This window comes from Fistularia commersonii, chromosome 7 (assembly GCF_037954325.1).
Source record: "Fistularia commersonii isolate RoL2024-O1a breed Wild chromosome 7, RoL_Fcom_v1.0, whole genome shotgun sequence".
In the NCBI taxonomy this organism is placed as follows: Eukaryota; Metazoa; Chordata; class Actinopteri; order Syngnathiformes; family Fistulariidae; genus Fistularia; species Fistularia commersonii.
The window spans coordinates 9,365,224-9,389,577 of NC_141290.1; the positions used below are offsets into that span (position 1 = coordinate 9,365,224).

The 24,354-nt window shown below is 51.8% G+C and overlaps 1 protein-coding gene across 1 annotated transcript; it reads right to left on the reverse strand.

The window, feature by feature from the left end:
- Window positions 1-1,656: 1,656 nt before the first annotated feature.
- Window positions 1,657-16,599, reverse strand: nckap1l (NCK associated protein 1 like). The gene is made up of 31 exons (XM_086149680.1): window positions 16,459-16,599; window positions 15,478-15,588; window positions 15,287-15,379; window positions 15,123-15,179; window positions 14,738-14,880; window positions 12,975-13,065; window positions 12,726-12,863; window positions 12,314-12,362; window positions 12,081-12,237; window positions 11,935-11,991; window positions 11,759-11,855; window positions 11,556-11,665; window positions 11,161-11,293; window positions 10,904-10,985; window positions 10,758-10,816; window positions 10,544-10,689; window positions 10,329-10,461; window positions 9,453-9,572; window positions 9,210-9,349; window positions 8,770-8,901; window positions 7,239-7,457; window positions 7,014-7,144; window positions 5,981-6,078; window positions 5,698-5,791; window positions 4,943-5,025; window positions 3,970-4,050; window positions 3,016-3,109; window positions 2,800-2,916; window positions 2,190-2,299; window positions 2,010-2,099; window positions 1,657-1,933 (listed from the first exon to the last, which is right to left on the reverse strand). Exons 1-31 carry the CDS (start codon window positions 16,546-16,548, stop codon window positions 1,817-1,819), a joined length of 3,372 nt encoding a protein of 1,123 aa, XP_086005806.1. The 5' UTR covers window positions 16,549-16,599; the 3' UTR covers window positions 1,657-1,816.
- Between the last annotated feature and the right edge of the window lie 7,755 nt (window positions 16,600-24,354).

Sequence of the window (24,354 nt, forward strand, 5' to 3'; positions counted from 1 at the left end):
TGATTCATCTCCAACGTGGCGCGGCGACGTTTGTTCCGACAGAAATGAAACGCCTCCAGATGTGCGAGGTAGTGTCTCTTTAGTCTCCAGAATGGTGACCGTACCGAGTGTGATCCCGGTCCATGCTGTGCTGGTTATAGCCCCCCTGTAAACACACCCAGCACTTCATCCCAGGGGTCGGAGTTTGAGCCGGGGGGGGGGCGGGACCACCTTCGCTAGCTGGTTCATCTCAATATCAAAGCACCTTGTTTCTTAATTAGACGACCTATTTCTGTCGGGAATGCTCGTAGACTCCAATCTCTGGGGGAGGAGAAGCTAACCGGGGTTTCACAGCGACCCCTTGTGGCCCATTGCGACGTATTCAAGGGTATTTGAACTGATAGATGCCGCAGAAACAACGTCGGGTCCAACACTGACCCCTAGCAGACGATCATCCCCTCCCTACAGGTAGTCCTCTGTTTGTGAATCTATGTTGTTCCTAAATGCTCATAAACCAAAACTTATTCTCCTGTCAGGCACGATGGAATTTGGATGAATCCATCTCCGACCCAAAATAAATACTTCATTTACCGTCTGACAGCCGTTCCCTGCTCAGGATAGCATTGGAAATTACCTTTATATGCTGACGACTGTTCCGTATCCAAGAAGGTCAGTGCCCTTCATCGCCTCTTTGCTCTCCAAGACGGGGAGGTCTCACAATCTTGCTGTAACATATAAAGAGTTTCTGTCCGACACACGGCGTCTTGTTCACACTTGGCTAACATCTCTTTCACCTCTGTCCTAATTCTCAGAAGTAAATAGGAATTAAAGCAGAAACAGAACAGTGAGAATCAACGAGGAGCGCGACGGGCGTATCCCAGCTAGTGGTTAGCATCCTGCTAGCAGCTAGTTTGTTCCTTGTCGCAGATTCTCTTAGCCGTTTTTGTCGTCGGGTCCTCTTGGCGGAAGTGTGTTAGCCAGCCTGGGAGTGCCTGTTGAGACTGGTATCTCCATGCTGTCCTCGACCCGTCCTTGCAGTTATAGCCTCTCTCTCTGTTTGCTAACTCTGTTAGCAAGGCTGCTCTTCATCACCATCTGCAAAGATGAACGCAACCCCATCGCAGACCGGGCCGCGGGGGTCCGGCCGCCCACCCGCCGCCGAGCGCTCGTCACCTGAAAGGCCTCCAGCTGGCCGAGTTGTAGACGCGATGCCGGGGTCGGTGATGTAAGTCATCCGACACCGGGAGGGCGAGCAAAACAAGAACATTAGTAACAGCCTCGAACGGCCGAGTCATGTGACCGGTTAGGGGTGCGGTGGTGTCGTCCAAACCGGTGGTGAGGACACCGGGGGGGGCGCGACCTCTCGTGCACGGGCGGCAGACGCTGTGGCGACTCTGCGAAGTGTCCTCCGAATCCGGCGACCTGTTTGTTAACACGAGCCGACATCTTTGTTTACGTTTGCCGATGCATCTGGAGCCTCACTCCGCTTTCGGTGTGTGTGTGTGTGTGTGTGTGTGTGTGCGCTTGCAATCCTTGGGGGTCACCAGGAGAGAATTTGCGTCATCAGCACAATCAGAGATTTTTCAGGTCCAGAGTTTAACACACACACACACACACACACACACACACACACACACACACACTCAGTTTGATCTCCTCTCAGGAAATAAGAGCAACTTCGGAAGAAGAATGAAGTTTATTTCAGGTCATTTCGTATCCGCTCCATTTGCATTGAACGTTCTGGAGCTCATCCCCTGCAGAAGAAGAAGAAGAAGAAGAAGAACGTGCACGTTTCTGAGGTGGAAGCTCTTGGATGGAGATGGCGATGGAGATGACCTCAGCCCAACGTGACGACCTGCGAGCGGTGCACATCCCTGTAGGCGTTCCTCAGCAGGGCGTAGGGGAAGCAGCTCTCCAGCATGTGCTGACTCAAGAACGGAGACTCCTCCACGATCTAAAACCATAAATATATACGGTATATATCGATGTATAGCGGTTGATTGGCAGGTGGCTCCGTGGGCGGAGCTTACCTTGTGCAGGAGCAGGTAGACGGACTCCCGGTTCCTGCTCTCTAACTTGTCGGTGTTCTGCCCCAGCTGGAGCAGCGTGGAGGAGGCCAGCTGGAGAAAGAAAGTCACGGCAGGACATTTCCACCTGAAGGTCACGTGGACCACCTCTACCCCCCCCCCGCCACCGCCACCATAGCTCACCAGCAGGAACTCCTTGAGGTGCTGCTCGATGTTCTTGCCCTGAACGGTGAACATGGCGGCGGCGAGCTGGTTGATGGCCGTGGCCAAGCAGTGGATGTTGTTGTTGTGGCCTGAGAAGATAAGAACATTTCAACTCCAGAGCCAAGATGGCGGGTTGGAGGTGGTAAGGCGGGGGTGGGGAGGGGCGGCAACCGGGTTAGTGGACCGTCACGGAACCCGGAGTCTCCTCTGGAAGAGGCCAGTGGAAAAAGAGGCGAAGTAAAATAATCACAGGCGCTTTGATCGAAATCTCGGCCATTCGCCGTCGTTCACGTGGCGGCGGCGGCCCGGAGCCAAACGGCCCGGGTCAGCGGGGCCGCCGGGCCGGAGCTATCTGTAAACACGAAAAAAAAAAACCTTCTTAACAGAAATGTGTTTCTCGTTAGCCGCCGTCCTTCACTTCAGAATGGAAAGTACGACGGGCTATGGGGGCGGGAAGAGGGCGGAGTCCAGATCTTTTACGTTTTTATTCGGTAAACGGTATCAGCGGCGTCCTACACCTTCACTCCGGGGGGAGAGTTCGGGGGTAGAACCGCCTTTGCGAAGTCGGACGAAACCGGCGAACGTGCACCTCCGTGCTCGCGGCTGTAGGAGGAGTTGGCGTCGGCGGCCAGGCCCGGCAGGGACACGGCGATGAAGACGAGCAGCAGGCAGGACAGCTTGTACTCTTCGTCGATGGACGTGTTGTCTGGATAGGTTTTACACCCCAACCACCCCCAAAAAAATATTAGAACACGCAGGAGAACGCTTACAGCTAAAAGCTAACGGCTAATGGCGTTAGCCTTACCTGTCTGCAAGTTGCCGATGGCGGCAACCAGGGCGGGGTTGATGTCACAGGGCAGTCCGGCGCTGGAGGCCAGCTCAAAGACACCCAGCGTTACCTATAAGGTGGGGCGGGGGGGCACAAAACACTCTAAAACTACTGTAATAAACATGTAATTAGCAGTACACATGTGTAATAACAGTGTAATAACATCGTGTGGATGCTCTGGATCGTTGGGGGGGGGGTGCAAAAATGTTTCCAGCTGATTTTTTTTTTTCTTTCTTTTCTTTTCTGCTGACTGTTCAGCAGAACCCACTCCGCCTTCAACCCTCGTCATGGAGGCTGCTGACGTCTTTAGGGTTATCCTGGCCGGGGACTGTGGCGCGGCTGTCAGGGACCAGACGTAGGAGAGCGCCTGGCTGGAGGGGTTGGAGGGGGTGGGAAGGGGTAGCTTGGGTGGAGGGGGTTGCTGAGGGGGGGTCATATTCACATGGACCGCTCCGGGGGGAGATAAGGAATTCAATTTGGTCGGCAACGAGAGGAAGGGAAGGTTTCTTTTTTTCCCTCCTGGATCTCAAATTCCTCTCAGGCTGGGATGAAATATTGATTTATAACCTCCCACCCAACTACCCCCCCAACAACTTTCCTATTATATAAGCAAATGGACTCTTTTCTACAGAGTGCTTGGAGGTGGTACGTCCCGGCTTCGGGCGTTGACTTGGACAGTAAGAAGAATCAATAACAGCCAGGAATGACCTTTTGTTGACCTTCAGGTTTTGGGGGGGGTGAAGGAATTATTTCACATTTTATTATTTATTTGTATTATTAAAAAAAACAAATGCCCCCCCCCCTCCATCTCATTCTAATTCATTTAATGTCCTCATCATTTATCATTCAAAAGTCCTCCGCCCCCCCCTTGATAGACTGTGATGGTACGGTCCGGTCAGATGGTCGTACGCGTCAACCCCCGAGGTTTACCTTGATTTCGGTTTCCATGGAGATGGAGTCCCTCATGCACCTGATGGGGCCCATGATGTAAGAGCAGTGCTTGTCCAGGACCTGGAAGGGATGTTCTCATGAGATTAAGACACCAGTAATCTCAGATTGGCTAATCTGTTTAACTCATATGAGTATAATTCATTTTAACTAATCTCAGAGTTTGCTAATCTCGGTTGAGCTAATCTTATTTTAACTAACATCAACGTAACCAGTTTTGGTGAAACTAACCTCAGCATGATTGATCTCAGGTTAAGTAGTCTCAGTTTAACTTGTTTGAACTAATATCAGCGTCGCTAGCCTCGGTTTAAATAATCTTATTTTATTAATCTCAGTGCAAGTAATATCAGCATAGCTAATTTCAGCTTTATTTTTAGAAAACACATTAGTGCCAACACACAGCATCATCTCAGTTCAACTAATGCCAGTTTTACTCACTTTAACTAATCTCAGTTTAAAGTACTCGGTGTAACAAATTTTCGTTCAACTAATCTCAGTTTAACTCTTTAATTTATCTCAGCGTGACTAATTTCACCTTAATTAAACTCAGTTTAATTCTTTTAGTCATTTGAATTAATTTCACCTCAATCTCAGTCTAAATTAATCTTATTTTAAACATCACAGTGTAACTAGTTTAAATTCAACTGATCTCCGTTGAATCGATTTTTAACTCATCTCAACGTAACTAATTTCAACTTTAGTTAAACTCAGTTTTACTAATCTTATTGTCAGGCATTTGAAGTCATTTCAGTTTGATCTCAGTTTTAATCATTTGATCTAATTTCTTCAATCTCACTTCAAGTTATTATAACCAAAAAAAAAAAAAAAATCTCACTTTAAATGACAGCGTAACTAATTTCTGTTCAATTATTCTCACCTCGGCAAACTATTTTAACTATAATTAATCTCAGATTAATTAATCTTATTTTTAGTCATTCCTGTCTTGGGACATTACGTCTTTCAAGCAGCCGAGCGCCATGGATCTGAAGGACAGGATCACGCCGATGATGGTCACCCTCTTCAGCACGTTCTCACCACCTACATGAACGTCAGACATACAAGTTGGGTTCAAACCTCTGGACACAGCTAGGCTGAGCTCAACGGGCGCAAGAATCATTTACAGGCTCCTGTTTGATGAATGAATGAACGGCGAAAGGTCTTCAGTTCTGTCGTGCTTTCACATCTTGCCGCCTCAAACACTGAGACGTTAGCAAGATGCTAACCGGACCATGGGGAGCAACCGTCGGTTACATTTCCAGTACTGATGTGAACTTTCCCTGTTTTCCTTCAGACCCTGAGGCGGAGCCAATCGCAGCGGTCACCGGGGATAGGGGCGGGGTTTAACCCCGGGCCTCGTCACCGGTCAGTCATGGAGCCGTGTGGCGGACACTACGTTCAAGACGGAGAACCCGGAAGGACTCCATGCAGGGGGAGGACAAGATGCAACCCTGTGCGGGGAATCAGACCGGCAACCTTCTTTCTCTGAGGTGAGATTGCTAATCGGTCGCTTCAGGACGCTTCGGGCACACTCCTGGCGCCGCTAGCTGCGCTAAGCTAACCAAACACACTAGGAGCGTTCCCTTAAATTCTGAGGGTTGTTGAACGGGTGCCGAGACGAAGGCTAACTCGCTTCCCCTTTGACTCACCCCTCTTTTAATTCCCCCGTTCATCTTCTCCATCACCCGCCCTCCTCCACCTCCCGCCTCTCACCTGTCAGCTGCCTCCTGAGGTTGACCATCTCCTCCGGCTTGTTAAAATTGTTCCTCATCTGAACCAGGACGTCCATGTTCTCCACCACCAGTTTCTGACACGGGGAGGGGGGAGGGGTGAACTTCAGAAGGACTTCATCAACCATCACCTGAAGCTCAGATTGACAGTGGTGGGGGCGGGGGGAGGAACCCTCCCCCATCTTTGATTTCATAGCTTTCACCCCGAGGTAACGCCCGGGAGAGAGTTGATTGACAGGCCTCCTTTGATTGACAGGTACGCTTACCTTTAGCTCCCGAACTTGAGAGGTGACGTGCCACATGAGGTTCTCGTCCAGGAACTTCAGGCCGTACGGGCCGAGGAGTTCGGCGAGGGCCCGCAGCTCTGTTCAGAAGGTCACATGACCCGGTTAGATGTCTTTTGTGGCTTTTAGAGGTGGGGCTACACTAGTTTACATCAACAAATTGGCTTCTTTGCAGTGTGTGTGTGTGTGTGTGTGCGTGTCTGCGACAGCCAGCAGACAGCCCATCATCCTTTCCTGAATGTGGACGGAAGCGCCTGTTTAAAAGCGGAGGTGGTTAATGGAGAGGCGAGTGAGTCGCCCCGGCAGGAAGCTCTGTACCAGCTAAAATTAGCCGGCGAGCGTGACGCTCCGCGTGGGTATCTACTGAAGTGCGGCAAGTTGCGGAGTGCATCTCATGAAAAGGGGGGGCGGGCAGGTGTGTGTGCGCATGTGATGTATATAGTGAAGCGAGCATACAAGTAACCAAGGGGTCACTTGCTCCTGCGAGGCGGTGGAAACGGGAGGACAGCATTTGATAGCTGGAGTGGCGAAGAGGAAGGGGCGGAAACAAAGGGGGGGGAGGAGGCTGACAAGTACGACTGAAGCTTACATGAACCAGGCAGACTCAGAGTAAACGGCGTGACAGGCGGTGAGAAGTCAAACTGCACAGCGCTACAGCGAGCAGCTGGACCTCCTCCCGGGCGGCGAGGGTCAGTGCGCTCGCATCGAATGGGCGAGTACCCTGAGCCTGAGAGCCGGCGGCCATTTCACCACAGCCTGGTGTGATTCTGTCAAATGTATGCTACCGCTGAAAATGCTGAAATCAGAGAGGAGCAAGATGATGCTATTATCCATGCAGAACCTTTTGGAGGTCTCTGCAATATTCTACCCTTTCCTTTCAAAGCTGAAGTTCTCCAGCCACCCCGGTCGTGTCCACTTGTTTAAATCGTTTTTTCAGGAGTTAGAATTTGGTGATGACACTCCCCGACCGAGAGTGGCGCCTCATGGTAGTCTCGCTGCATCGTAGACTATGGACCTGAAATGTCGGAGAACTCCTCCGCCCTGAAATTGGGCTCGTGCTCGGTGGTTTGGTTGACGAAACAGTGCATGGTGGGGGAGTGGGCAATCAGTGAGTTGCTGGCCTGACGCAGGAGACCCTCCAGGTACCTGCAGGGGAGAAGAAACACCAGCGTCCCTTAGCGTCATGTACCTCCAGAAATGAGTGTGTGCACAGGGACGGGTAACGGTGCGTAACACACACCAGGTGGTGTAAAGGTTGGTGAGCGTTTGCCCTCCGTAGGAGTCCAGCGGCTGGGTCTGCTGCAGCAGGACGGTCTTCACGAGCCGGGCCACGTCCACGTTGATATATCCGGAGAGGCTGTGCAGGCCGTCCGTGTAGGCCCGTATCCCCGCCAGGAGGTCCAGGGGGCAGGCTATCTCCTGGGTGGTCTGGTTGTAATTGGCCATTCTCACGATGATCCTGGGGAAACATGTTTGGCCCGCGTCACTTATCGCCGGGTGGGAGCGCGCTGAGGTTGGACAGATGTTGCAGTGGAATGGGTGAAACGAGCCGTGGCGGCATCGCCGTGGCCATTAAGGCCCGGCACATTCCCCGCCTCGGGAATCAATCCGCCGCTTTATCCATTGTTTGTTTCCCTTCCTTCCTGCCGCTACGCCCGGATGGACCGTGTTTTAATTAACGTCCAGGGGAATCCACGGCGGTGAACGTGAAGGTGATCGTGGAGACGGCGACGGGTTACAATGGAGAGACTAAGCAGAGCAAACCGACAGGAACGCCGGGTTGCCCCGGTACCAGGCTCTAATCTAAATACCAGTTAGGGGTGAAACGGCGCAGAGCAGGCCGTAGACAAGAAGGATAGCGCCTCTGACAGCTAAGTGGACGCTCAAGAGCCTGATGTGGAACCGGGCTTCTCGCACACTTGAGCGGCTTTCTAGGGAGATCTTGAGGGAAATATGCGGAGCGACCACCAGATGGTTGGTTTACGTGAACTACGACCCTGAAATACCCGAAACACAACGTTCCAGAAGCGTTTCTGGGCAAAACCAAACCAGACAAGGACAAACAGAGGAGCTTTTTTAGTTACAAGTCAACATTAAAGATCTCTGTCCTTCAAAGGTTTGAATTTTGGGGATTTTGTTGCTTGGAGAGTTCTGTTGCTGGACATGCTGCTCTAGATGTTTCTACTCAGAAGAGGTAGAGGTGCCGTTCGGCTACTGGTTTCTCGGACTGAGCTCTTCTTCATCAGATCCCTCCAAACCCGGGTTCTCGTGATCGTATCCAAAAAAAAAAAAAAAGGTAACTGAATCAACTCTTTCCTATCTGCAACGCAACCCCTCCCGCCCACCAAAGTCTGCTAGCAAAGACCTCCTGGGGGTCTTAGAGTACCTTCATTCAATATCTACACCGCTTGTCCTGCACAGAGGCAGGGGGTCCACCCTGGAGACATACAACTACGGACCATAGTTGTATGTCCGATGAAAGTCCTGCAAGTTTTGACTGGCGCGGGAAACCGGGTAACCCTGAGTGCACCCATGGAGATACAGGGAGAACATGGACCCGACAATCCGACCAGGGAGCTTCTCGCTGTCCGGTGGAAGCTCAAACCAATCTGCCCCTGTGGAGAACCTCTTAGGCTCTGAGTAATAGTTCATCTTTAATTCATATCCTGGTGTCTCCTGCGTATTTAGGCCCAGGTGGTCCGTTTGGTTTTGACTCGTTCATCACTTTCAAATCACATCTTCCCAATAACCCCAAACCCCGCCTTGCATACCCAGAGAGTCGCTTCTCCAGGTGCGAGAGCAGGAACTCGGTGGGCACCACGATGTGTTCGAAGACGTTGATGTCTACGCAGTGGTTGTAGGAGGAGCACAGCTCGGTCAGTATCAGATGCATCTTGTCCAGGCTGGTTGGAGAGAGGAGGTGGGAGGGAGAGAAAGGGAGGATGCAAGTCATCAGGACAAATATTTTAATGGTGAGTGTCAGTTTGAACGTTCTCCCACCTCCCCGTACAAATAAGGTCCTGGCTATGGCGGCGGACAGCGGATGTCTAGGCCGCCACGGGAACTAACTGTTACAAATGGGGACAAAGTTGACAGTCTTTTGACCCTAAACACCTGCTGCACGTCTGCAAACTCCCAATCCCCTCTTTGTAACGGCTAAAGATGGAGTGAAAGTGGAGTGGATGGAGGAGGAGGAGGAGGAGGGTCTGACCTGCTGACGACACTCCGGTCCTTCCTCATGCTCTCCGCCCCCGGCTTCTCTCTCTCGACTTCCCCTTTCTTCTGCACCGGCTTTTTCAGTTTCCTGTGACGAGCCGCGCTGATCCTCTCAGCGCAGTGCCTCGGCAGCAGCTAGGGGGCGGGCGGACAGAAGAAGTTCAGGCACCCAACGACTTGGCAGTACCGCGTACAGCGCGGCGTGCGAATAGGCTGGTTGGCGTTTGACCACTCAGACCTGCTCACTGAGATTCCACTGCTCCGCGCAAATCTCCAACACGATGGCACTGGTCTGCTTGGCAATCTCCTCCAGGAAGGTCACGCACAGGCGCAGACTCCGTTTCTCCATCCCCTCCTCCTATGCCACCACACAAGTGCTGCAGATATGAGCATGCTCAAGGCGGGCGACTTGCAGAACAAGGCAGTTTGTACTGTGTGTACTCTGAGTACAGCCAGAATAAAAGGAAAGGTGTACAAGACAGTGGTGAGACCAGCGGTGATGTATGGACTAGAAACTGTTACAATGACCAAAAGACAGCAGGCAGAACTGGAGGTTGCAGAGATGAAGATGTTGAGGTTCTCTTTGGGAGTGACCAGGATGGAGAGGATCAGGAATGAGTCTATCAGAGGGATAGGGGCACATGTTCGATGTTTTGGAGAGAAGGTCAGAGAAGCCAGACTGAGATGGTTCGGTCATGTACAGAGAAGAGATAGTGAATATATTGGTAGACGGATGCTGGAATCGGAGCTGCCAGGCAAGAGGTCTCGAGGAAGACCAAAGAGAGGATTTATGGATGTAGTGAGAGAGGATATGAAGGTAGTTGGTGTGAGAGAGGAAGATACAGAGAATAGGGTTAGATGGAGAAAGTTGACTCGCTGTGGCGACCCCTGACGGGAAAAGCCGAAAGAAGAAGAAGAAGAAGAAGAAGAAGAAGAACTCTGAGTACTGCGGTTCCCTTTTTCAGGGCCGCTTAGCGTTCCGAATCTTTCTTGAAGAAGAGACCGAACAAGTGTTAGAACAGCAACAAGGGTGACATAAACGAGTCCCTCATTGAATCCTGATGTGAAAGTTTCGTAACCCCGGCGTGGCTCCATCGGGTGACTCAACACTGACCTCCTCTGGACACATAGGATGCCTACAGTAGCCGAAGCTGGAGCAGACAGCCGGGAAGGCCATGAGGTACCGCTTCATGTTCATCTCCTCGCTGCTCTGGCAGAACATCCGCTCTAACACCCGAGGGAAGAAGCTGAAGGTGGGGCAGAACCAGGGGCAGGCTGTTAGGCCCAGGGAGTGGAGTTGCTGTAGTTTGAGGAGGTGACGGCATGCACCAGAGGACGGAGAGGTCTGACGTCTCCTGCAGCAACTCCTCCATGTTGTCCACCATCATCGTGTGGAACTGGATCAGGCTCATCACCTTGGCTAGGTCGGGGTAGTCCTTCATCGACAGCTGGGCCTTGTTCACGCTGGTGTAGGCCTGAGGGCGGAGAACTCTTTAGACACAGATATACTGACCCCCGCTTGCTTGAGGTTACCGGATCGTACCTGTAGCCTCAGCCAGTCCACTCTCACTGCGCTGAGACTCAGCTCCTCCTTGTTCTCCACTGTGGAGAGTGACATCAAAACTTTGGCATACTTTTCTCCCTCCCCCTTCCCAGGGGGGACGGTATCCACCGCCACAGTGACGTTACCTTGTTTAATGGAGAGTGCAGAAAGGGTGGACACGAACGAGCTGAGCAGGACCGACTCCTCCTCTGGACACACATGCATGTTCTGAAAAGCAAGAGCATGGGAGGGGTTTCTGTCAAAGAGCCTACACCCCTTGAACCCCCTCTTTTGCCAACTCCACTTTTTCTGCACTTGATGTCAATCAGACGACTGCCACCAACCCCGCACCCACCAGGACGGCCCTACCGAAACATCGGCACCCGAACCCGCTGCCACCTACTTGGATAGTGTCTTTGAGAACCAGGGCGTCAAACTGGGCCAGGTACTGGACGTGGTACCGCTGGACCACACACTGGTGCTTGATCATCAGCGTCTCCAGCTTCTCCATGTAGAAGAGCAGCTCCGCCATCTGACTTCAAGATGAAGAAGAAAAAGAAGAGGGAGGCCAGATGCTCACTTTATTGGCCCTTTTCCTTTTCACGCGCCCATGGCGACAGAGCTGTCAGCAATGTGCAAACCGCGCCATCAGGAGCAACTGGGGGTTCAGCGGCTTGCTCAAAGATGCTTCGGTATGCAGGCGGGAGCCAGGGATCGAACGGCCAACCTTCCAAAGCGAGGGGGGTCCCACTTCACCAGCTCCACCACATCCACCCCTGCTCTCAAACGGGAACCTACTTGTCAACAAAGTCCTCCGGGGTCTTGATTTTGGGCATGTTTTCCGAGTGCCTAACCAGCCACAGGACCTCGTCTCGGGCAAAGGACAGGGCCATGAAGACAAACAGGGCCTAGAGGGGACAAAGAGCGCAGGAAAAGCTTTTTACACCGATTTGACAAAAAAAAAAAAAAAGGCAGGATGTTTTCTCGCTCCTCCCGCATACCTTCGGCCCGAGCAGCCCGGGCTCGTCCTCCAGAACCTTGAACAGCTCCTTTATCGCTCCTCGGAGAAAGTGCCTCCGCTCACGGTGTAGCGCTCCACTACCGGCCAGGTGCACAACAACAGCCGTCAGTGTGTCTGGTGTGTGTGTGTGTGTGTGTGTGTGTGTGTGCGTCTCACCTATTGGCAATGAAAAAGTCCCGGCACTCTTTGATATCCGCAATCCTCTTGCTGTAGCTGAACAAAACCCAAAAACAGTGACTGGCTATTACCTTCAAATAAGCCATATTGGAGTGCGTATCACACACACATAAACGCACACACACCCTTTGATGCCATCAAACATGTCCTCGGAGACCTTGTGTACGCTGAGCAGCTCGTCCCTAGCCAGTGACAGGTACATGCCGCTCCGCAGTGCCATTTTCCAAAGATCCTGGGAGGCCTGGTTGGTGCCGAGGCTGCTGTGGCACAACAGAAAGCCGACTGGGGGGGAAGAGTAGGTATTTTTTATCCTGTTACAAACAGGTTCTGATCTCCAGGCCCGATTGCATGAACTTACTGATGATCCAGCGCTCCATCACCTCCATGGGCAGGAACTCGCAGGCCATCTGCCGGGGGGGGCATCAAACGTCACAGCACGCATGTAACCCGGGAGAAAATTAAGTGGTTTGTTCGTGTTTTCGGAAACCCACGGTCGTAACATGCTTATAAACATATAATAGGCATGTAACAACTAGTTACAGGGGTTATGTGAGTACCCTGCCTTGCCATTGGTCAGTTCAGAAGGAGATGTTAGAAATGAAGCATTTATTTTTTTTAAACCCTTAACGGATTTAATATGAAGTCCAATATCAAACATGTTCCATAGCTGTAAGTATGGATTAATCCTGATTAATGACGCGGGGGTTCACAGATTACACGCTTTACCCTCCGGCTGGGGAAGGTTACTTTTTTTAAAGGGGGGGACTCACGGTGTCACTGCAGGCAGGTTCCAGCATGTTGGCGGGGGAAGCGAATAGGCTCAGCAGCTGGGCGCCGCGCCACTGCTCAGCCGGGAGGTTCCTGCGCGGGTAGATGTTCCTCAGGGACAGCAGGGCCGAGGTCACCGTCTGGAGCCGGGTCGGGGATGACACGTTACATGTTATTACACGGTTATAACATGGTTATAACACAGTAATAACACGTCAACTGCCGACACCCCTTCCCTTGCCCAGACTCACCCTGGTGTGCGGGCCGAACTCCTCCGCCAGCTTCTTCCAGGGGTGCTCGTACTCCACCAACATCTGGCTGAGCCTCGGGTACGAAGGGTCGCTGTGGGAGGGAGAACACCTTTGGTTAGGGAGGTTCTGATTTCGCCGTCGCTGGCTCCGCCTCCCACGCCACCCCACCGGCCAATCGCCGAATGTCAATGACGTCGTGGTTTATACTTTTTTTGGGTTTATTTGGGGCAGAAAAGAATTAGATAACCTTAATTGTTGCTGTGTTTCTGCTGTTCTCTCTCTTCTTGCCAGCACTTGTACAAGGCATTTCTTTCGCTGAATCAGCAAAAGTAAAGCCTTCTCGCTAACGCTTTCTCCAGCTAGCTGCCCTTCATTCATTCAAGCCAACTCTTCACTTTCCTACCTCTTCTAAGACTTGAGACCTTTGCTTCGTTAGCGTAGCAGCACCTTTGGCCACATCAGCCGTCTTTAGCGCATCTTTGTTCTCCAGGTGAGGTACCAGACAAAGCGGGGCTCAGAGGACCCTCATGATAAACAAACTTTGTCCCTTGCCCGGACAGCGGTCACTGCGGCCCCCCCTGCAGCCAGGTGCGGGGCTCGATGGCGAACACCTGGTGGCCGGGCCTTTACCCATGGGGCTCGAAGGATCGACACAGGTTCCTGTTCCACCGGGCTCACCGAGCACTGGCAGGGCCAAGGGGGTCGGGTGCAGTGTGAGCCAGGCAGTGGCCGGACCGGGGGACCTTGGTGGTCCGATCCTCGGCTGCAGAAGCCGGCTCTTGAGACATGGAATGTTACCTCTCTGGTGGGGAAGGAGCTCGAGCCGGTGGGCAAGGCTGAGAGATTACGACTAGATGGAGTCGGACGCAGTTCAGCTGCTCGGTCCCTGCATGACTAGTGACAGAGCCTGGTCCACATTGGCCAGAGTAGAGCCACATGGCGCTCCTCAGCATACAGGAGTCAGATGATGTGGCTCAAGCATCTGGTCAGGATGCCCTCTGAACGCTTCCCGGGGGAGGTATTCCAGGCATGTCCATCTGGGAGAAGACCATGGGGAAGACCCAGGACATGCTGGACAGACTATGTCTCCAGGCTGGCCTGGGAACGCCTTGGGGTCCCCCCAGAGGAGGTGGACCATGTGGCGGGGTAGAGGCAGCTCTGATCCTCACTGCTCCAGTTGCTGCCCCCATGACCCGACTCCGATAAGCGAGGGAAAATGAATGGATGGAGGTTCTTCAGGATGGTACAGATGGTTGACTTGGCCGTGTCGTTGTGCTCAGCGAGATCTGTGACACCAACACCGCGCTCAGCTTTAGCTACGTCCTCCTACAAATCCACTGTGATTCTTTACTTCTTAACACCACTCGCACTTTTAGCTTTTTGGGAACCCTAATGAGGGCTAGCCCACTGAGGAAAGCCCAAACAAAGCATTAGAACAAGAGAACAACAATCAACAATGTAAACAAAGCGGAGTAGCACACAGGATTGCCGCTACGCAACAACACCACAACTCGGAAAGCCCACGAGTTTGTTTGTTAGCGTGTTGGTGCACAGAGGCTCACCGAGCGCCATTCAAAATTTGATCGGAAACGCTGTTCGTAGGTCCGGTAGATGAGTTTGTGAGTCCAGATTCAACTGGACAACCATTCGCTCTCTCATTCACAAGCCACGTTGCGAACGTATGACGTTCACTGCAGTCGTTGGAGTGGTTGCCATTGTTGTTATAATGCTGTCGTAACACAATTGTACCGCGTCTGCCTCACCTGCTGCCCTTCATCATCTCATGGGCGCAGTTGAACATCCCCACTAGAGCTCGCTTGTCGTCGATGCGGGACAGCATCACCATCACCGAGGTGTAGGTGATGATCAGGTCCAGGTAGTTCTTGGTGAAGTCGAAGTTGACGGTCTGTGAATAATGAATGATCTGTTTTATTATTTTGTAATAAGCGTGATCTCGGTCGGTCCAGGCTAGCGGCGCCGCTATGCGGACGCGGTAGGTGTAGTATGAATTGCGAGGAGAGATTCAGGGGATCGGTGAAAAGACGGGAATGCATGTTTTTTTTTTTTCTTTGACAAGCTGCAGTTTTGCGGCCCTTCTGTTGTAGCAGCGGTGCCAAATGCGTACAAAGCGACTCAAGCAATACTCACAATATCGAAGAAGCACTGGCAGGCGTCGATGGTGTTCAGCAACTCATACACATGATCCTGAGAATTTAATAAACAAAAACGTGAGCAACACATGTGTAATAACAGTGTAATAATAACAATAACAAGGGTTATTCAACAACAAATCGCTCCCGAGGGACGCTCACCCGGAACTCCACCACATCTAGGAAGGAGTCGTAGTAGCTGGCCGTGACCGCCAGCACCTCCGCCTTCTGCCGCTGGATGTTGGCCAAATGATGCTGCACGAAAAAAAAACAAAAAAAACAAACGGGATAATCTCCTAAAAATCTTTGCGATCTGAACACGACGCAAAGATACGTGTTTTCATTTCACCTACGTTGTTTCCCCTGAAGTCGACGTTGGGGAACTTTTTGTTGATGTACTTGATGGCGGGCTCCACGGCTTTGTCCGTGAGGACCGACGGACGCTGCTTGACATCGGCGCAGGTCTAGAACAGGAGGGTGGGGAAGAGGGAAGAGTCACAACATCAAAATAAAAGCACGTTGTTGCCAAATTTTATATAAACACAGAGCATGTGGGCATTATTTGAGTCATAGGAGGGCTGAACAGGAAGTGACGGCTGTGGTCATGTGACACACACACTGCATGAGGTGAGATATCTCGGCAAATACTCGTCCCAAGTACTATAAGTGCTGCAAGCACTGTGCAGAACAAGTACCTGTACTTCCCTAAAAGACGCCACTTAAGTATAAATGGTTCCCCATTAGCAGTTTTCTTTAGCACAATGCTATCAGGCTATCTCAGCTAAAATGATGAAGTACGAAGTACAAAGTACAAAGTACAAAGTACACGATAACTCAATCTTTGCTTGACAGATCTGTTTTCATTTTCTGGGTGAAACTTGAGGCGACGGGGGGAGGATTTCGGCGGCGGGGGAGGAGGGGTTGACTTCCTGGTAGAACTTCCTGTCTGGAGGAGAAAACACAGACGCAGTTCGAAGACAGTGATGTCCAAACACACTGTCACACACACTCACTCACTCTCACACACACACACAACTTTCATTCAGGCTTGGTTCTTTCTCGTTCACTTTGCGCCGTTACTTCTGTTTGAAGTACTTTCTGAGTTTTATCACCAACGGCGGAGATGCTTGATTATGTGAAGTACTTCCAGGCTTTTCAGGGTACTTTGTTCCGAAACAGGCCAGAAAGTACTTCAGAAGTATCTCTTAAACTGCTGGTATTGTGAGATATTGTACTATGGGTGGAGAAATATCCAGAAATACTTCATTCGGGGAAAAACAGAACCTCAAGTTCCTTCTTTGTATCGCGTCTGGTGGCGGCGCCTCCTTCCTCACCTTCTTGATGTAGCTCATGCGAACGAGCACCCCGGCTCCTCGCTCGTTCAGGATGAGGAGCTTCTCCGCCAGCTTCTGTTGGTAGTCCATGGCTCCTCTGTCTCAGCGGGGGGCAGGAGTGAGTTCCTGAGCGCCGAGCTCCTTCGGAACAAGTGCACCCCGCGCCCCGCCCAGGTCACATGGGTTGCCGTGGGTTTGAGGGGGCGGAGCTTCGGCTTCGGATTGAGAATCGGCCATGTTGGGCAGCTCCGAGGAGCCAATCAAAGTCGAGAGATGTTTGAGGATCGGTCGTGTTGTTCCTCCACCTGCTCTGTAGATGGTGGGAGCCATCCAGGGCTTTGGAGTACTACTTGTATGTTTTTGTACCACAAGATGGTGTCATTGACCAGCAGATACCTCTGCCTTGGAGGTGCAGGCGAAGGAGGAAGTGAAAGGGTGGTGTGATTATGCAACAAGTGTGACGCCGCAGAACTTGCAGCTGCAGCTCTCAGCGGTATCCTCGCCTGGCCTCCACCCTCACTTCACCCTCAGAGTCTGTCCAGCAGACAACAAGGCTGCTCTCACCTTTGTCTTCTTCACCCTTCCTCTAATACTCCTCTATCTCCCCTGACACTTTTCTCCACCCGTTCCAACCTGCTTGTTTCTCCACCTTCTTCATCTCCACTCCCTGTAGCCTCACCAATCCACTTGGGTTCCGCACATGTATTCCACCTTGCTGCAGCGGACCTTCCCTCTCCTCTCCAGGAGCATACCTCCACCTGTCCAGATGTTCCTCCACCTGCTCCCTGCTCTCACTACAGATCACAATATCATCTGCAAACACGGATATTCCCGTCTAACCTCATCTGTCCGTCAACCATAGCGAACATGAAGGGGCCGAGAGCTGACCCCGATTCACTCCCACCTCCACCTTGAACTCCTCCTTTGCAGCTCACCGCTGTCTCACAGCTGTCATACATGTCCTGCAACCCTCTGACTCATGTCTCCACCACTCCAGACTTCCTCATATGACCATAGTTCCTCTGTCTTCTGCTCTGTCTTCTCATACGACCAGACAGAACCCTGTCTTCTGCTATTTCTGGATCTGCAAAGGTACAGTACAGCTTCCCTAAACCCCACATGATATGAAAGGGCCGTCTCCTACAATCAGCTGCTGGTCTGCCCTCTTGTGGTCAATGCCTGGCACAGCTATAATTCTCCCTGCTGATTGGCTCTCTGACACTTCCTTTGCTTCGTTAGCACGCTCCCTTTCGTGACGAGTTAGCATGTATGTTGCTCTTCTTCTTCTTCTTCTTCTTCTTCTTCTTCTCCTTCTTCTCCTTCAGGCTGCTTTCTCAAGGGTTCTCCACAGCCAGTCAGCTACCTCCATCTAACTCTCTCCTTTCACACCAACTAACGCCATGTCCTCTTTCCCTCCATTCATAAACCTCCTCTCTGGTCCTCCTCTAGATCTCCTGTTCCAACCTCTACCGCATCCTTCTACTCAGATCTTCACTATCCCTCCTCTGTCCATGTCCAAACCTTCTCAGTCTTATTCTATCTCCAGAACATCTAACATGTTCCCTGTCCCTCTGATGGACCCGTTCCTGATCTTCTCCATCTGTCTCACTCCCAAAGCAAACTTCCACAAAGTCATCTCTGCTGCCTCCAGCTCTGTCTCCCGTCTTCTTCTCAGTGTCTCCAAACCAGACATCTTCTACACCTTTCTTTTCCTTTCTGGTTGATGTCGACCTGTTCTCAACTTTCACGACCTGCTTGCACACCTTTCTCCACATCTTCTCCACACTACCTTGTTGCTCCAGACTGTACCCTCAGTACTTAAAATCCTCCTCCTTCTTCAGCCCTGTCATTCACACATGTATATTTAGCCCTTCATTCCTGTCCTTTCCTGGTCATACCTCACCTCTGTAGATGTTCTTTCACCTTCTTCCTACTCTAATCACAGGTCACATTGTCATTTGTAAATATAGATTCCCATCTAACCTATTCTGTCAGCCAGGATCAGCTCAGAGCTGATCTCTGGTGTAGTTCCACCTCCTTGAACACCTCCATCACACCAACCTCACATCCCGCCTCCGTCTCACAGCTGTCATACATGTCCTGCACCACTCTAACATATTTCTCCACCACTCCAGACTTCCTCATACAACCATAGCTCTTCTCTGCAGCCCATTCTATGCTCTTTCTGGATCTACAAAGCCTCAATGAAGATTTTTCTGGCCTTCTCTGTAGCACTTCTTTCTCATAGCAGGTTCTGGATCCTGACCTCCTTTCTCAGCCAAATACTGCATCTGTGGTACTCTTCTTCACGCAAATACTTTATCCGTTGTAGTCTTTTCTTAAAGCAAATTCTACATTTGTAGCAACAACTGCAGCCGTAATAGTCTTTTCTCAAATAAGATTCTGCTTCTGTAGGACTGCATTCTCGACGACAGCACTCTATCTGTACCTCCTGTCTTAAAGCAAATACTACACTTTTAGTCCTTCATTCTCAAGCAATCATTGTATCTGTAGTACTCTTTTCAAAACAAATACTGCATCTGTAGTACTCCCTCTCAAAGTCAATTCTGCATCTGCAGTATCCCCTTCTCAAAGCAAGTATTGCATCCTCCATTTTTTTTTTGTACTGGTTATAAATTGGAAATCAGGGCTATTTTCATTGTGCAGGTCCAAACACTGGATTTCAGTGGGCAGGCTGAAGATGTGGGGTGGTGGGGGGTTTAATCCTTTACTGGAAAACATCTTTCCAGGTTCCCAGAGTCCGCCCCTCTGACTGTTAGCACAGCAGGCTAATGTCCGCTTAATTAGAGAGACTAAAGACCTGTCATGTAAACTAGAAAGGTCCCGAGTTATTCGGCAGCCGGGTGTCACTTTCTGTTCTTCCCAGAAGTCCTCCGTCACACCTGGGGATGTGGTAACGGGTTCGGCGAGGTGTAAAGTGAAGGGTGAGTCGGGAGGTGGGGCAGGCGGTCCTATTTTATTAACGAGAGCCGCCGAAGTTGAAGAGAAAGCAATTACCGATGCCGGCGAACTGGAGGGAATAATCTGTTGCCCGGAGAGCGGTAGGCGCTCGGGCTGTCTGGGACGGGAGTATCATCGCAAGAATGCATCATTAAGGCGGAGACAGTGGAGGAGCAAGCAGATTAGTGCTTTGGTTTTGACCAGAAGAAACAGCAAGGGGTTGGAATCTGTCCATGTGTACAACATCGTAACCCCAGGAAGGGATGGAGGCAGGTTCCGTACACCAGAACATCGGAGGCTTGTCTAGTCAAAACAAATCGCTCAAGCGATTGAGGCGAGCGAAGGTACCGCCGTCTTTCCGGCCATCTGCTCCGACAGCTGACGGAGGAGAGGATGGTGATGGCAGAGGAAGAAAGTCCCAGAAACCTCCTGACATCTGGACCACAGGTGTCAGCACACATGGCATCTCTCAGAAAGGCCGGTCAGGAGATGCGGTCCACAACATGTAGCCCGGCCGGCAGCGCAGGATGTCCGAACGCACCGCTGCATTGAACCAAGGCTAAGTTTGCCAGGCTAAGTTCTGATTTACGGACCCGACAAATCTGAACACTGACAGTGATGAAGACACTTGCACTGAGGTATCTGTGGACGCGGTGAACTCTGTCAGTACGTCAGAGTACTCTGTCAGAACACATACCTGACTCCCTCCCTGTATTAGCAGTAAAAACAACTATCATAAACAGCTTTTATTTTCTTCCTGTCGGATCAGCGCAGCAGACGTACCCCCGTTCAACAACAGGCCGGTAAAGCCCTCGGCCCCGGGGCCACGCCGTCACGCACGGCGTGTAATTATACTCATTTGAATGGTTAAATATAGAGGAGCTGACGGGGACGACATTCTGCTGCAGCAAGTCGGGGCAGGAACGGGAGGTGGATGTTTGGGGGTGGAGCAGGATGGCGCGGGCCATACAGCGCCGCACTAAAATACTTAGCCGTCATCGACGGGTCGTGTCGACGAGGACGCCCACTTTCACCTACTTAGGTATGTGAGTCGCGAAAAAGGTCGACGCGAAAAAAACCCAGATCCCGTCTCCGCTCCTCATCGTCACCCGGGCGCGTTGGTATGCTAACTCCACCGGGATACGCGTCTTTTTCCAAGTAACATCAGCGCTACGTTAGCGCTAAACACTCAAACACTCGCCGCCCGTATACTTTGGCCTTACCGACGGCGGGAGGCCGACAGGTCGCAAACATGCGCCTCCATCTTTAGCCGGCGCTACGTGCACCCCGCCTCCGCTCCTCCGTGCGCGGCCTTGTAAATCCCACAACCTGGCAAAGCTTCACACGGACAGACACAAACAGAACCAGCAGACAGAAAGACACTCGGGGGAGGGTGTAAATGGAGGTCAAGGGCTATAAATGAAGTTGGGCGCAGCGGCGGTGGGGGAAGCGAGGGGGTGCTGCTGAAGGATGGGGTTGGACAGTAATCCCCTAACCTGGCAGAGGCTTCAGCCGCAAACTGTTTCAGGTTTTGTCTGGGAGAGTGACCCGTGAGATCCGACCAGGAAGGAGGGGAGCATTAGTGATCCAAACTAGCAGGTTGGGAGGACTTAACCCCCCCTCCCTCCTGCATCCCGTCCCCTCGACCCACCCGGATTTGGTCACCTGCTTTGGAATAATCAGAGGACCTGATGGGGCTCCAAGACGTCCCGGAAGTTGTATCTTCCTGAAACAGCTGGCACGATCCTAGCATTCTTTTATCCCGCACCAACTTAATAATTATATGTTTAAAGAAAATACACAATTGTATGATAATAGGTACAAGGGAGCATGAAATAGTACTAATAGCGGTACTTAGAGTACTGGCCTGCCCTGTCAGGGCTCACTTGGTGTGTTTGGTTAATGGAGCCTGTTTGGGCGCAAAAAGAAGAGAAAATAGAATAAAATATTGTTTTTTTCAGAGGGGAAAAACGCAAATGCAGTGGAATGCGTGGAAAAAAAAAGGTACGCGCACACACACACACACACACACACACACACACACATGCTGTTGTGTGTGCAGGGCCAAACTACTTTATTTTTAGCTTTTATTGTATTTACCTGTCATCTGCCCCCCCAAACACCCTCCCTCCACTGCCCCCGTCCCCCAGAAGCTCAGCTGGCAGCCACAAGAATAAAAAAAAACAGTATTTCTATTTTATTTCCTTTTATCCTGTCGGGCTGCCGGACCAGGAGAGGAAAGCCGTTTTTCTTGCAGCTCGGGTGCCAGATTTACGAGCGGCGTGCACACCATGGTCTGCACGTGCAGTATTTATGCTCCCGAGTAAAAACTATCCGCGGAATATGGTCAGGGGACCTCGGGGTCTCCCTGAAGAAGCTGCATCTGGCTGAAACAGCTAGCATAATGCTAATCCCCAACAACTTTATAATAGCTTGGATCGACTGCCAATCCGCATGGGAAGAGCTAGCGGCTCCATCATGGAATTTTAGCAAATGACCAGGGGACGACGACCCCGTTGGACGCCGGACGTGACACGTGGCTCCGCCCCCGTCCCACCTTGAATCATCCAGGTTGCCCCCCTCCCTCCCCCCTGCAGTGCTTGCTAGCGCCTGCGAGCGTCGCACTCCCCCCGCTTGGCGGCGCCCACCGTCTATGAGGCTTTTGTATGAGCCGAGGTAAAGATAGCATCTCCGGGCAGACGCCGCCTCGCCGCACAGAGCGCCCAGTGTTCACGTCCACCCGCCCATGAACGTCCCCCTCTTTACCCCACTCATCCCCCCCTTTACCTCCCCTCGCCGCCCTTTTACCCCCCCCCCCCCCCCCCCCCACATCCTCCATGCGTCCGGCCCGGTGACGCCTTCGCCAATCAGTCACAGGATTGAAGGTGCCGGCCCGTGCCGCCGTCATCCATCAGTTGCCGTGGTAACGGCTGACACAGGTGTGTGTTAAGCTGTCATCGGAGCGCGTGTGTGTGGGGGGGGCGACGGACGAGGTAATTGTGTCTCTCTGACAGTTGCCGCGGGAACCGGTTGGCAATGTAGGAGAGGCTTGATGTGTTGACAGCCTGAATGTGGAGCCAATCACTGCCGCCGCCCGGGCAGCTGTCAATCACACGGGGACGTGAAAGCATTCAGCCTCTCATTCACAACTGCGGACAATTTAGGGTCTTCAAGAAGATGGAGAACGTGGAGAGAACATGGCAAGAACCCACCAGGGGAGTAACAACTATTTTTCATCCGCCTGAGATCAGAGTCAGCATAAGGAGTTAAATTCCTGGACTTTGAAATGAAAATCAAAAGTGTAATTACAGAAATTAATGCAAGAACATGGTAATAACCTGGGATTAACATTGTATTAACATAGCAATAACATAACAATAACAATTGTTCTTCCCCATCATGAGAACTCCAACACAGATTCTGGGAAATAGTGTGCTCTGGATCAGCTCATCTGTTCTTTTGGAGTGAGGGGGGGGGGTGGGGGGGGGTTGATCTCCCGTCCAATCACAACACACACTTGAAATGAAAATAAAAACAGTTTTGGCCTTCAAGTGTCTCCATGGCTGGAACCCCCCCGCCCACCCAAAGGAAACAGGACATCCCAGCCCTCGGCCTCCGGCCGTCAAACCAAACACTTATTGGGGGAAAAGAAAAAAAAAACGAGGGTGTTGGAACCGGTTCCAACCTTTGATCACCAACAGGGACGTCTTTGTGTCGCTTGAGTCGATCCTCAGCCGCCGAGCCGTTGGATTTTCACGACCGCCCCCGATTCCGGGGAATCACCCCGGAATCGTAAGTCGGGTTAGTCCGGGAGAGAACACCAACTAGGGCCCCCTGTGGCAGGTATGTGTACTGCGCGGAGTGCGATTGATTATCGATTGATCGAAAGACGACTAGGACGACGTCCAGTGAGTCTAAATAGTGATCATGCCAATGCAAACCGACGACATGTAAACCCAGTCGAAGTTTGTTCGCCCATGGTACAAGACATGTATCTCTTTTTGTAGCAAAGTGTTGGCAAAGTACCTTAGCTCATAAATGCTAGCATCGCGGGTATTTGACTGTCCGGGGCAGCAGCCAGAGGCAGGCCTGGTGGAGGTGAAGTTGGAGGTGGAGGTGGGGGGTCGGCGAGGGTCCCCCAGGCCTCCAAGGCCACTTCCATCCCGCCGCCGGCGCAGGAATGAGACGGGCCCTTTCATTTCCGACCTAATCTGCGCCCTCTGGTGCAGATGCCTGCTTCCTTTCGGGGGCGAGGAGATCTGAACGTCCCCCTCTCTGTTGTCTTTGCAGATTTGCCCCTCGCTCTGTTTTCCACAGGGGTGGGTTAGGAGGGTTTGGGGGGGCACGTTTCCATTACAGGGGACATGAATAGTAGCTTTGTTGGCCTGTCTCGGTTTTTGTCAGGACTCCGGAGCCCCGCCGCCACCTCCACCTCCACCTCCTGCCCGGCGACCACCCCAAACTGCAAACCCTGAAAACAATCCACCTGAGCTCCTTCTTCTTCTTCTCCTTCTCTTTGGGGTGTGCTTCTTTGTAAATCGTTTTTGTCCGAGGGTTTTTTTTCCTCCCCCCTCTGGACGACTCCCTGCCCATCATCTTCAGATCACGGCGAGGAACAAGTCCGGGGCCTTGCTTGTGGAGCTTTGATCCAGATGGTGCTGTCTGAGACCTAAGAGCCCCTCCTCGCCCCCCCATCTCGGTCCAACAAAGGATGCTCAGTCCTCCGGGCCCCGCCAACCTTTAGCCGATGAAAAAAGGGAAGGGTATTTGTTTTCACCACCTCCCCCCGCCCGCCACCACCTCCGCAGTCTGTCAACTTCAGCACATTCTTGAGTCTCCCCATGTGACTTTACGCAGATGATGCTGTGATTAACCAGAATTGCGTCGCGTGAACTCATCCGGCATCCCAAACATGACAGAAACAGATAATTTATC

Coding starts and splice junctions, on each gene's coding strand:
- nckap1l (XM_086149680.1), bottom strand. CDS start 16,548: ATGGACTACCAACAGAAGCTGGCGGAGAAGCTCCTCATCCTGAACGAG. Junction 11,992..12,080: donor ATGTTTGATGGCATCAAAGG/GTGTGTGTGCGT, acceptor GGTTTTGTTCAG/CTACAGCAAGAGGATTGCGG. Junction 5,792..5,980: donor CTCAAGTTCGGGAGCTAAAG/GTAAGCGTACCT, acceptor TCCCCGTGTCAG/AAACTGGTGGTGGAGAACAT.